We start from the raw sequence: 14414 nt of genomic DNA, 5'->3' as shown, positions 1-14414 counted from the left end.
CCATAAGCTAATACCATTTCGCCTCCGATGCTAGAAGTGGCCAGTAGAAGTCCCCCAGCCTCTGGTGCTACTGGCTAGCAGCTCATGCCCACAAGCAGAACTGCTGCCCGGCTTCAGAGCAGGAGCAGTTCTGAGTCAGAGGCCTGATCTTTTTCTTTTTTTTAATAAAATGGTCAAACATAGAAATTGTAATTACAGTGATCAAATAAAGGATTAAAACAGCAGATTTTGCACATAATCATAGTTCAGACATGGAAAGCGTATGCTAACCGGTGTGACCACACGTAGTAGAGATCATTCAACAGAGGACAGGTCTCAGATCAGAGTCCTGCGTGTGTGTGCGACGTCAGAACAACGGACTCCAGATCAGCTCTCCTGCTCCTGAGAGGGTCTGAGCCCGGATGACAGATGACAGCCAAGCTGCGTCCAAAAGCGCGCACTGCTATACTACACACACTACACCAGTGACCGGGCGCGTATTAGCGGTGTCCTATTTTCTGCACACTACCTAGTACGGTAGTGCGCGGCTTTGGACGCAGCCCCAGTTGCTGGTGGCCAGTGGTAGCGCAGTGGGCGGGGTTTTCCCGAATAAGGGTGCGAAATAAACACATCTCTTTATGAAGTGACGTTAAACCCGCCCGTCCTTGCAGTAAATGTCCCATTACCGGCGAGCGGGACGGAGGAACGGCGACCGACACCAAGCAAAACCGTGCCGAGACGAATGGTGAGGGGTATTTTTCACTCATGTTTTCCTTTATTCATCCGTCTGGTTCGTTTTTTTGTAGTCTCCTCTCGTCGCGAGTGTTTTGTCTGTGTCTCTTCTGGCTTATCGTAAACATATCAGCCCAGCCGCCGCGCTAGCCCAGTACCAATGAGCCGTAATTAGCAGCCGGCTAGCCGGTTTGTGTCACGGTGTGTGAAACCGAGCCGAAATCCTCCGTTCTGGGCGGCTAATGTGGCCGGACGTGTTCGTGCTGTGTGGAAAAACGACGGTCATTTCAGTCACGGAGCCCAGAGGAACCGCTGAAGGAGCGGCGGAGTGACAGTGGAAATTTCTTCATGTGGAAGAATCCGATGGCTTTCTGAACTGGAGCCGAGCCTGGCTTAAAGGGGAGCTCCACCGATTTTTCAAAGGTTCAAACGGTTAATGTCAACAGTCGATCAGACAGGTCTGGTGTGAAATGCCCCGTTCAAGCCAAACTTACAGAGTCAGAATTCGTCACAGTGGTGGTGATAGGAACCAGACGTCCACCTCACAGAAAGCGCCCTCACAGAAAGTTCTCAGCCTGATGTCTGAGACGGTGTTTAATGATAGTTTTGTGGTTAACTTTTGGCTTAAAAGGTGTTTGAATCTATTTATTTTAGGTCATTCCTGGCGGAGGGTTGCATTTAGGTTGTTGTGAGGCAAAATTGTTCCCAAAAACGTTTTTTTTTTTTTTTATTATCAGATTTAAATTCCATTATTTTTTAAACCTATGTAATTCAGTCACTGGCCATTCAGAGTGGTTTGACGTGAAATGGTACATTGTAAAGAAACAACTCATTTTATTGATAATGGTCAGGGTCAGGTCAGGTCTGTAACCCAAATATAGCCGTTTTGTGCAGCTCCTGGCTCCCCTGCAGGGCAGCACACCTCACTCCGCGCACCAGTCAAACCCTAATTCTAGTCAAACCCTTCAGTGGGGTCTATAAGGGCGAGTTTGGAGTAGGAGGCAGTAAAACATGCAGGACGGAGGGACGGTGGGTGGTTCACTGTCAGGGAACACTGATGCAGAAAGGGTTTTGTTTAATCATCTAATCTCATCACAGTGAGTCATGATCTGATCACAGATAGAGAGTCCTACCACTATATGCAGATCTTGTGATTTTAGAAGGGTGCATAACTTAATTTTGTGGAACAGTCCCATCTTGTGTAACTGGAATAGTCAGTCGGCAGCTTCAAGTTGTTTTGTCAGATCTGTCACTCCAGCATCAACATTACATTTAGAAGACGTGTGGGTGTTCACTGGGGGCGCCACGATTACCGGGGAGACTCAATTAATCAGAAATTAAAAAAACATTTTTTCAAAATCTGTGGAGTTGCTGACTAAAACTGACAGTAGATAAATCATTTCTTTTTCAAAATTTGGTGAAACAAGTATGGGAGGCAAATCCAGCCAAAAAAGAAATGAAAATGAAAACAATAAAATGTAAATGCAAACCTCTTTTTTGCCATTTCTTTTTCCAAACATCTGAGCAAATATCCTCAAATTGAAATCAAATTGAAAAAGAATGAAATACCTACATTTGCAATTTCATTTTTCACATGTTTTGTGTGGTAAATAAAATGGCTATATATGGCTTGATGACATTGTGACCCCTGGTTCCATTCACCACCATTGTAAAGAAAATGGGCGGAGTTTCTTTACAGTGCACCATTTCACATCAAACCACTTGAATGACTTTGATGAGATCACAGTGATGGATTGATTTAGGTTTAAAGAATAGTGGAATCGCTATGAAAAAGAAATAAGAACGTAAACTTTGCGTTTTGATTTTAGTTTTGAAACGAATTCTGCATTTCACAAAGAAAAGCCAAAGCCAAAGTGAAGCTTGCGTTCTCTTTTCTCTGTTAGCGTTTTCATTTTAGATTTGGCCGTGAAAAAACAGAATAACGACCAAAAAATGAAACGACAAATATCTGTTTTCAATTTATTTTTATTTTTGTCACAAACGGATTGGCTGGATTTGCCTCCCATAAAACAAGAAGGGGAATTCCACTATTCTTTAAACCTAAATCAATCCATCACTGTGATCTCATCAAAGTCATTCAAGTGGTTTGATGTGAAATGGTGCACTGTAAAGAAACTCCGCCCATTTTCTTTACAATGGTGGTGAATGGAACCAGGGGTCACAATGTCATCAACCCATATATAGCCATTTTATTTACTACCCAAAACCACCAGTGAACCTACTCGTGTCTTCTGAGTTTTTATATGTAATGCTGATGATGGTAAAATTGTGACAGATCTGAAAAATAAGGGACTATTTTGCATTACACCTCCCTGCATGTACAACTCCACCATGAAAATGTTTAAAAACACAAATTAGGCCTCAAAACTACTGTAAAGCAATGTTTCACATGTCAGGCAGCATATTCATAACTATTTCATGAAATATGTGAGGGAGCTTTTAGAGTCACTAAGTTTTTCAGACGTCTGGTTCCTATAATCAACACTGGCTGTGTTTATATGCAAAGATTTTTGCCAATCCGACTGAATACAATCAGATTACAGACTCAGACTGAGGTGTTTATTCTCACTCTGTTCAACAATCTGATGAAAATCTTCGTTTACATGCTCACTACAAGTAATCCGATGCAAAATGATGCGCATGCGTGGAGCAGCACAGTAAACGTTACCATGACAGCGAGATGAGATGAGATGAGTTTCCAGTTGGCGCACTTGTGTTTTTAATTGCTTTAAAATGATGTCAGACTCAGGAAAATGTCCTTCACGTCTACTTATAAAGGAAGCGGCGAGAGGAAGACGTCGTGCTCTGAGACATATAAGCTGGACGTCCGTGCCACTGCCGTCTTTTAAAGCTCAGAGCATAAACTTCATCTCCTCTTCAGACCAGGTTCTGCTCCACCATGCTGAACGTTATAAACCTTTCGCTGTGACGCGACTCGCATGCTCAGAACGTACTTACACGTTTCGATAGGGAATGTAATCGGATTCAGGCGTTTACACGGATATTATTCTTCTATTTAATGGATTATTTAGAGGGTTACCCACCTCGTTCAGTCGTATAGAAATTGTATTCCGAATGGCCTCTATCGGATTAGTCTACTCCGATTGAGGTGTTTACATGGATGTATTCTATTCTGATTGAGCTATTAGTCGGTTTATTAACGTGGCTTCTGTGAACAATCCTGAACCAGCAAATTTTTTAGAATGGCATGTTTCACATGAAACCACTCCTAGTCGAACCCGTCAGTGAGGGCATTATCTCACAGCATGTCATAGCACTATATGCAAATCTTGTAGTTTTTGAGGCATGCATAGCTTAATATTACAGAAAAACTCGATCTTGCATAAGTGGAATAGTTGGCAGTTTCAGGTTGTTTTCACATTGGAACCACATTAGTGCTTTTGCATTCAATATTTCATTGGATTATGTTGATCAAATGGAATACAAGTTGGCGTATAGTAGAAAGTCCCATTCAACCTAAAAAGAAATGACAGAATGCTACTATATGTAATTTTTACATTTTGGAATTGTATGTATTTTGTATGCGGCAGGTTATAAGGGCGGGTTAGCTAAATGTAATCTTTTTTACAGTTTAAGCAGAACATTCACTGCAGCTGTTTTAATGTTGCTCAACTATCCAACATTGTAGCCTACACCAGTAGTTGCTATAGCTTGACTGAGTTTATTCTGAGGGATTTGCCAACATTTTCCTCAATGTCCCTACCATGGGCTCTGTATACTTTCTTAAAACAGACTTAAAACAGAAAGTTGCATCAGCAAACAATTTGCATCTTTTACTCATAACACCAGCTCTCTGAGTGACAAAGACATAAAAAAGAACTGAAGCACTATTTCCCATATTTTATAGGCTGTGCATAGTTCAACTATAAGGAAAAAATAAACCCAGTCTATCCTAACCCTGACTTTTAACGTGCATACAAAATATATATGATTTGAAATTAATAATGCTCTCAGAATGTGGGCACAAAAACAGAGCTATCTGCTACAGATCGTCAGTGGTAATCCTCAAGAAGGGTCTTTTTGTCTTTTATTCGTAAAATGAGTATACTTCAGATTTTACTGTGTTAAAGAATTTCAAGGTGCACGCCCATGTAGCATCATTCTTGCACTGCATTCCTTTTTGGCAGGTAGAGGAAAACCCACTAGAACCTTTGCCAGTCAGCTCATCAGGCATGGCTTCCTCCTCCGTTACCGCGACCAGTCGCTTCCTGATTTTCTTCGACTTTGACGAAACCATGATCGCAGAAAATAGTGATGATGCCATGGTCCGTGTTGCCCCTGGCCAGACCGTCCCCGACTGGCTGAAGGACAGCTTCCGTCCTGGCCGGTTCAACGAGCACATGCAGCGTGTCCTGGCCTACCTGGCTCAGCAGGGAGTGAGCGAGCAGGTCATCCGGGATGCCATCGAGGACATCCCACCCGCTCCAGGCCTGCTGGTGCTCCTTGGCTTCTTACGCTCCCATCGTCAGGATTTTGAGTGTGTTGTGCTCTCGGATGCTAACACTTACTTTATAGAGACTTGGCTGCGCAAGGCCGGATCAAGGCAACTCTTCTCTGAAATCTTCACCAATCCTGCCAGCTTCAACAAAGATGGACATCTTGTGCTTCTTCCCTACCATGCCCATGAGTGCCCACGGTGCCCAGAGAACATGTGCAAGCAGGTGATCCTCAGGGACTACCTGGCAAGAAGGGCCAGAGAAAGAGGAAAGCCCTTCCAGAAGGTTTTCTACATTGGGGATGGGGCTAATGACATTTGCCCAACTCTAGCTCTGGGACAGAAGGACACAGCTTTTCCTAGGAGAGATTTCCCCATGCACCGGATCATCCAGGATATGCAGAAAGGACAGCCTGGGATTTACAAACCCACGGTGGTGCCTTGGGCACGGGGAGAAGATGTGGTAGACTGTCTAAAGAAAGCAATGGAGGAGAGTTGAGCAATGGAGTGGAGCACCAGGGAAGGGCCAAGCAAGGTCCAAAACTTCAGAGCTATTCACCTACACACAAGACTCACTAATAACACACAGAACAAAATGATCTGAAGCATGGTTACATTATTTTTGGCACAAACAGGACCCTATAAGAGAACCAGTAAGATCATGTTTATAAAATTCTTATGATATCTGTCCCTAGGTATGTGTACCCCATGTCATTCGTCCCTTTTTTGCAGGTAGAGGGAAACTCTTTGGAGTGCTTGCTCTTTGTCACTTCCTCATACGTGGCTTCCCTACAAGTCTTTCATCTACCAACATTTGTCCCACTCAGACTCTAAAACAAACAGATATTACTTTTCGTAGAAGAGATATCCCCCCTGCATGGCAATACTCAATTATGCAGAGAGGGAGCCTGGCATTTACAAGACCACTGTGGTGCCCTGGGCACAGGGAGATGACTGCCTGAAGAAATCTGTGGAGGAGAGATAAGCAAAGAAGCAAAAGGGCAACAAGTTGGGAGTCTGATTTTGGGGCCCATGGCGAAGAGAGGGATAGGGCCCTCATCAAGCAACCCAACTAACTAATCCACAGAATGTACTTGTAACGCATAAGCTAATTTTTAATTTTTTTTTGCCAGGGCAGAGTGGCAGAGAGTATTACTAGCATCTGGTGTCAGGTTGCATTGACAGTACTGAATTTATTACTAGCGGTCACTTTGGTATGCCATATTTTTTGGTCAGCTGTACACATATCTAACTTGGGGGACCTTTGATGGTGGCAACCTTTGCCTAGTTGTCCCCTAAAGAGCAGGGAGTGAAAGAATAAAAAAGGAAAGAGCTTTGAAAGCTCGGATTACAGACACGCACGGACACCCAATACACAAGCCAGCCGGCAACTGAGACAGCTTGACTTACACGAGGACTGACAGACGGCAGACACGAGAACACCTCACTGGAATAAAGGGTGCTGGCATCAATTCAATGAAACAGCAAGCGTGTGGAGTGCCACTCCTGGGGAGTCCATGCATGAGACTGACAGGAATTTGTCAAAAGATCAACCCTTACCCCAAATGTAGTCGATCAGCTAAGATATGTTTGGTGTCTGAAGTTTGCAAGCGAAGTTTATTCATATAGCGCTTTTTACAACAGGTGTCGTCACAAAGCTGCTTCACAGAACAATCAGTATTACAGACAGAAAAAGAAAAGAGAAAATCCGGGTCCAAGCTCCCATGAGCAAGCCAGTGGCGACAGTGGCAAGGAAAAACTACCTTCTTAGTTTTGGAGATACAGGCAAATTAAGGCTTCCTTTACTCGTTAGCCAGACTTGCTTGTGTGATGTCTAACACTAGATGACACACTGTTATTTATCCAAATGGACAAACGTACAGACAAAATTAAGGCCTTGACACTAAACATGTGTTGGCTGATGTTTGGGGTAAGGGGGGGAATTTGAAACTGTTGCTTCAAAGGAGAAGGAAGTCATGTTGCGTTATAAGTGTGTTATCTGTGGGGTAAAGCTGGAGCAACAATACGTTGCAACGTTGTACTTGACACCCTCATATCAGAGAAGAACACTGGAGCTTCACCAGTGCTGCATTTACACACTCCACTTACACACTCGCACGTGAAAGTTGGTCTGTAATGCTGATACTCAGGCTAGTCTTTCTTGAATGTCCTTTAAAATACAGGCTTATCCAGTAACTAATATATATTAGTCAGTAATTATTATGTATTATTCAGTAATTACTATAAAACTAATGTGTAAGTTATATAGTTATTAGTAGGAAGAACTGAAGTGTGGACCCACATATAGACCCTTCGAGTTTAAGGGGTTGATACACACATGATACACACACTCATCTCGAACGCATACAGTACTGGGTTAAAGTCAGAGACACTTGAATTAATTTCTGGTCAGAATAGCCACTCACTACCCATGTGGTGCAACCATCTAAGCGCTGGCTCTGTCATCAGAAGATCGCCAGTTCGGTCCCTGGTAATGCTACAGCCATCTGTGGCCAAGAGTCCAAGAGAGCGCAATAGGCTAGTAAGCGCAAGCGTCTGTTAGCTGACGTAAGAGATCTGGCGGTTGGCGCTTTCCCCCCAGCGCATTCAGCTGCCCAGTGACATTGTGAGTGCAGCAGTTCAAAAAAGATGTAGTGGTGCTTCACAGGTCTCAGAGGAAGCCTGTGCTAGCCGTCGCCCTCCTAGTGCTGGTGGTATTGTGTGATTGGGGGAGTCCTGACTAGTCAGTAGAATTGGGTACAACTAGAATTGGGGGGAAAGTCCAAAAAAATGGCCACTAACTACAAGCTAATTTTTCAGAGTCAGAAAAGGAAGCAGAAAACATTTAGCAGAAAATTACTCAGAAGCATCAACAAGTAATCATAATTCAATTCATTTTTTTAAATGTTTATTTTGTCCACCATTTACCTTTCTTACAGTGTCTATTATTTTCAGTAGACTTGCTTTCCGTTTTCCGAGAAATCTGCAGGGATGAAAGTAAGAGCTGTTTTTCTGATGGGGACAGTTTTGGTGATCCAGCTTTTCCAGGTGGTTGTTAGGAGGCCCATTTTCTCTGTAGCTTTTTATCAGTTTTTTTAACTCCACTTTTGGAAACTCCTGTTTATTTTCACTCTCTGACATTTGCACAGTACTGTAAGCCTATATATAGCAGCCAGATTCTATTACAAACACTTGCACCCGCACACACACACACACAAACACACACACGGCATCTACGCCTGCCTTAAAAGACGGTGACATTCTGACAGTCTGACTGCTGCTCACACTCAGCCTCTGATAACATATACACTCACAGTGGCTAATCTTTCTACCTCGTGCACACACGCACACGCACACACACACACTGTGGTGGAGGAAATACTCAAGGAGAAATAATTAGATGCAATATTATTGTTGAAAGGTCTGTCTTTTGGAAGAGATAAAGTACCAAAGCACATTATTGACCTGTAATCATTATTGGATGTTAGCTGACAAATAATTACCATATAAATTATTGTGCTAAACTATTTCATTGTCTTTTTTGTTCATTGTGTAAACTATTAGCACAAACTCTAAAGTGGCGAAATGAGCTGATTAACTATTTTGCTTCCTGGCTTTTGATGCTCAGTTGCACCTAACAACAGAAACAACTCGAGCTCAAATAAACGAACATTAGTCACTGCTGCCCTCTAAAGGTGTTATAAACACACATCAAATACACAAACATTACTCACTGCCGCCCTCTAAAGGTGTTATAAACACATATCAAATACACAAACATTACTGCTGCCCTCTAAAGGTGTTATAAACACACATCAAATACACAAACATTACTGCTGCCCTCTAAAGGTGTTATAAACACACATCAAATACACAAACATTACTCACTGCCGCCCTCTAAAGGTGTTATAAACACATATCAAATACACAAACATTACTGCTGCCCTCTAAAGGTGTTATAAACACACATCAGATACACAAACATTACTCACTGCCGCCCTCTAAAGGCGTTATAAACACATATCAAATACACAAACATTACTGCTGCCCTTTAAAGGCGTTATAAACACACATCAAATACACAAACATTACTGCTGCCCTTTAAAGGTGTTACAAACACACATCAAATACACAAACATTACTCACTGCTGCCCTCTAAAGGTGTTATAAACACACATCAAATACACAAACATTACTGCTGCCCTCTAAAGGTGTTATAAACACACATCAAATACACAAACATTACTGCTGCCCTTTAAAGGTGTTATAAACACACATCAAATACACAAACATTACTCACTGCCGCCCTCTAAAGGTGTTATAAACACACATCAAATACACAAACATTACTGCTGCCCTCTAAAGGCGTTATAAACACATATCAAATACACAAACATTACTGCTGCCCTTTAAAGGCGTTATAAACACACATCAAATACACAAACATTACTGCTGCCCTTTAAAGGTGTTACAAACACACATCAAATACACAAACATTACTCACTGCTGCCCTCTAAAGGTGTTATAAACACACATCAAATACACAAACATTACTGCTGCCCTCTAAAGGTGTTATAAACACACATCAAATACACAAACATTACTGCTGCCCTTTAAAGGTGTTATAAACACACATCAAATACACAAACATTACTCACTGCTGCCCTCTAAAGGTGTTATAAACACACATCAAATACACAAACATTACTGCTGCCCTCTAAAGGTGTTATAAACACACATCAAATACACAAACATTACTGCTGCCCTTTAAAGGTGTTATAAACACACATCAAATACACAAACATTACTCACTGCTGCCCTCTAAAGGTGTTATAAACACACATCAAATACACAAACATTACTGCTGCCCTTTAAAGGTGTTATAAACACACATCAAATACACAAACATTACTGCTGCCCTCTAAAGGTGTTATTAACAAACATTCAAAATAAACGTTACACATTGCCGCCCTCTAAAGGAGTTGTTAACAAACATCAAATAAACATTACTCACCGCTGCCCTCTAAAGGTGTTATTAACAAACATCAAATAAACGTTACTCACCTCCGCCCTCTAAAGGAGTTATTAACAAACATCAAATAAACGTTACACATTGCCGCCCTCTAAAGGAGTTATTAACAAACATCAAATAAACGTTACACATTGCCGCCCTCTAAAGGAGTTGTTAACAAACATCAAATAAACGTTACTCACCGCTGCCCTCTAAAGGTGTTATTAACAAACATCAAATAAACGTTACTCACCTCCGCCCTCTAAAGGAGTTATTAACAAACATCAAATAAACGTTACTCACCTCCGCCCTCTAAAGGAGTTATTAACAAACATCAAATAAACGTTACACATTGCCGCCCTCTAAAGGAGTTATTAACAAACATCAAATAAACGTTACACATTGCCGCCCTCTAAAGGAGTTGTTAACAAACATCAAATAAACGTTACTCACCGCTGCCCTCTAAAGGTGTTATTAACAAACATCAAATAAATGTTACTCACTGCTGCCCTCTAAAGGTGTTATTAACAAACTATATACTGTATGTTACCCCCACCTTACCCCACTGATCAGACAAGACTTGTGGAGTCTAAAAAGGTTTGCTGTTTTAGTTTTACAGTGGTGGTAAGAGACTATTGTGGCTAACAGGCAATGAACGCTTATAGTCCATTAATTAGCACGGTGTAAACCACATGCCTATAGACAGAGCTGAATGCTATGACTGTTTATAGCTATATGACATACTTTTATCCAGACCTGTCTTGGTTAATTGACTGCACACACACACACACACACACACAAATACACACACTGTATCTGTGCTGTAGCACTGGCACTTTCTGCTGATAATGACTTGCAGTACTCACAGTTCCTTTATCTGCAAGCCTTAGTCCTCTGTCCACCTCCATCTGCTGGACCAGCTCCACCCAGTACCAAGAACATAAGCCAGCACAAAACCGAGACCAACCACTAACAAAAAGACCTATGAGCTACATATTCATATACATACATATCGTTGCTGTTGGGACAAATCTTTGTATCTACAAAATGATAACTTTACAGAGGAAGAAAGAAAATTCATAACTTTGAATGCAGGTTAATGGAACAAAACTTTTTTCCATGTAATTTTGGACCATTGTTATTGGTCTGCTTGTTGTGACATTTGAACACATCTTAAAGGGCAGCTGGTATTTCAAATCTGGTAAACACATAAAAAAATACAAATAGAGATGCCCTGCCAGCCACAGTATACATGCATATACATGCATGTATGCAAGCCTTGACTGGGTTACTCTCATTAAAGCTCCTCACAAGCATATAGCCTCAAGTAGGGGTGGGCAATATGACGATATTTTATCATTATCGCGATAAACTATGTTGCAGTACGCTTTTCTGAGAATATCGTGGCTACCATCCGTACTTAAAGAACACCAACTGTGTGTTTCATTACAAAGTGAGCAGAATTTGGCCTGTTTGACTGCATTTAGTGCAGTGCAGCTCGTAAAACATTGAATAAAACTCACTGCGGGTGTAAATTTATTATCGCTATAGAGTTTTTATATGTGGCACTACAGGTTCTGTTTTGTCTGTTTAAACTTTTTAACTCTCCTGTTATCTTCAAATTTACTGACATCGTATCCTTGTGGTCAGTTTGACCCAAAGTGTTAACTATCAGTGGTTCTCGTGCTACTACAGGTGTGGTTAGGTTAGGGCCTAACATTTGACACTACTACAGGTCTGGTTATGTTAGCTTATGTTTTATCCAGCTAAAAGAGGTCAAACTGACCCGAAAGAACAGAAATGGTTACAAAATGCATACAGGGCATTGTAAACATATCATCCTGTTATTTTAATTTTATGTTTACCCAGTTTTCCCCATTCAATTATGAAAATGTCATTGAAAACGACGCAAGAAAATAATGTCAAACCTTTATTTGGAAATGGGTCATTCTACGGAAACATCCACTTCTTTATCCATCCATAGGAGTCACTGGTGTTACACATAAGAAAGGTAACACCAGTGACATTTTAAATGAAAAATACATTTTACACACTGGCTGCTACAGAGCATCAGACCACATGTTGTCAATCATGGAATATCTACTAAAACATGTCATTGAATCCATTTCTATTCTGTTTTTCGCAGTTCCCTCAGAATAAAGTCGGTCACGCCAGTGACGTCAACTATGAGCTAAATGAGAAAATCTCTGAGAACTGAAAGACTCACTGGGCCCACCATGTGCTTTTCTTCATAGATCCTCAGAAAACAGGTAAAAGGAAGTTGAGTGATGTCATCAGTGTGACTTTTATTTCAAAACAAGAGTTTTTGTTACGCGGTAACACCAGTGACACGACTCCTGGGGAGCTTTCATTATATGTTTTATAATATTTTTGTGGCTTTTGTTTTCTTTATGTCATTTGAATCATATATTTTATAGTCATCTATAGATTATTGTAGTTAAAATTGTGGAAAAACGTTTTTTTTTTTTTTACCTCAAAATATGGCGTTTATACATGACTGTGGGGACCAGCTCTTCTGAGGTGCTTGGAATTCTATATTCTTCTTCTTCTTTCGGCTGCTCCCTTTAGCGGATCATCTGCCTCCATCTTGCCCTATCCACTGCCTCCTCTACTTTCACACCAACCATCTCCATGTCCACCTTCACTACATCCATAAACCTTCTCTGAGGTCTACCTCTTCTCCTTCTACCCGGCAGCTCCATCTCCAACATTCTTTGCCCAATATATCCACTATTCCTCCTCAACACATGTCCAAACCATCTCAACCTGGCCTCTCTGGCTTTATCTCCAAACTGCTCCACCTTCACTGTCCCTCTGATCTGCTCATTTCTAATCTTGTCCATCCTTGTCACTCCCAACGAAAATCTCAGCATCTTCATCTCCGCCACCTCCAGCTCAGCCTCCTGTCTTTTAGACAGAGCCACAGTCTCCAAACCAAACATCATAGCAGGACGCACTGCTGTCTTGTAAACCTTCCCTTTCACTCTTGCTGCTGTCCTTCTGTCACACATGATTAATTTAAAAAACAATGTTGCTACATTGAGGCTCGAGAAGGTGTATTTGTTAAAATAACTTATTGTTTTGTTTTAAAATATAAATAAATTGTGACCCCAACATGTTTTCCAAGTGTAATATATCTGTAAACATTAGGGACACAAAAATGGACTTTAAAAAGTTTCTCACTCAAATTCACCATAAAGACAATAGAAAGGGTAAATCTCAGAAAAATGAAATATGGTCACGCATATTGTATAATATAATATAAAAATGCAGTAAAGTACTATTTTATATATAGTATATAATTATATGGCACATATATATATATATGGCAATTTACTTATATATATTTGCTGAATTGCCAACTCCTACCTTGGAAGCAAAATCCACCAATTTTCCACAGTTTTTCAGCATAATTCACTCACTGAGAAGAAAACTAAGTAATGATTATCATCTTGAAGAACATGTTTTATTCTATAAACATTTACGGCTTCGGATTTCTTTGAAGATACTTTCCGGGGGGTTATTGGGGGCATTGTAAGGAAAAATACTATTCAAAGAATATTTAGATAGAAACACTGACAACCATATTGGTGGTCAGAACAAAACCTCATATCTCCAACATGAAATAAAACTTTTAACATAAATTACTGCAAAAAAGATTATTGATTACATTTTTGGATCATGTCTGTCAGTTCTTTCACCATGAAATATTCACACAAAATAAATCACGTCTGGTATTTTCAAATGAGGTCGAAATGTATTTGTACACAATATAAAACTCATTATATATAAAAGCTCAAACAACTTGTAGCTTCGTTAGTTCAATGTCTAACAAACAGAAAGTCTTTGACCTCATTGCTCCAATTACCAAATCTGAGTCTCTACAATGAATCGCTTTTCCTCTAAACACTAAACACAGAAGATGCATGACACTGCAACTTCTAAAGGGCTAAATTATGCTGAAATATTTTTTAAAAATGACCCTTTAAGGCTCAATTAAATAAGCATTGTGTAATCAGTCATTACCTTCTGTGCCTATAGTGTTATACACATTAGCAAATAAATGAATTATAAGTATTCCATATTTGTTATTTGTTTCTGGGCTTTGCTTTTCTAATCCAGGGCATATGGCACATTATGTAACACCATTTATAAGTTGAAGCAACACAAAGCCAGTGCATGTTTGCATAAGTC

General features: G+C 40.6%; 1 protein-coding gene across 2 annotated transcripts; it reads left to right on the top strand.

Moving 5' to 3' along the window:
- The first annotated feature begins 560 nt into the window (after nt 1–560).
- Nucleotides 561–8715, top strand: LOC108431381 (probable phosphatase phospho1). Of its 2 annotated transcripts, XR_005131301.1 has the most exons (3): nt 561–724; nt 4881–5841; nt 5921–8715. XR_005131301.1 is itself a non-coding variant. In XM_017704466.2 (2 exons), the coding sequence occupies exons 1-2, from the start codon at nt 722–724 to the stop codon at nt 5685–5687; spliced, it is 810 nt and encodes a 269-aa protein (XP_017559955.1). In that variant the 5' UTR covers nt 561–721; the 3' UTR covers nt 5688–8715. The 2 variants fall into 2 exon arrangements, 1 of the variants encoding a protein (XP_017559955.1); XM_017704466.2 differs by having other exon boundaries at nt 4881–8715.
- Nucleotides 8716–14414: the final 5699 nt, after the last annotated feature.

Source organism: Pygocentrus nattereri, chromosome 13, assembly GCF_015220715.1.
Source record: "Pygocentrus nattereri isolate fPygNat1 chromosome 13, fPygNat1.pri, whole genome shotgun sequence".
Lineage (NCBI taxonomy): Eukaryota > Metazoa > Chordata > Actinopteri > Characiformes > Serrasalmidae > Pygocentrus > Pygocentrus nattereri.
The sequence above is the reverse complement of the archived record's forward strand: the minus strand, read 5'-3'. Positions and strand labels throughout refer to the sequence as shown.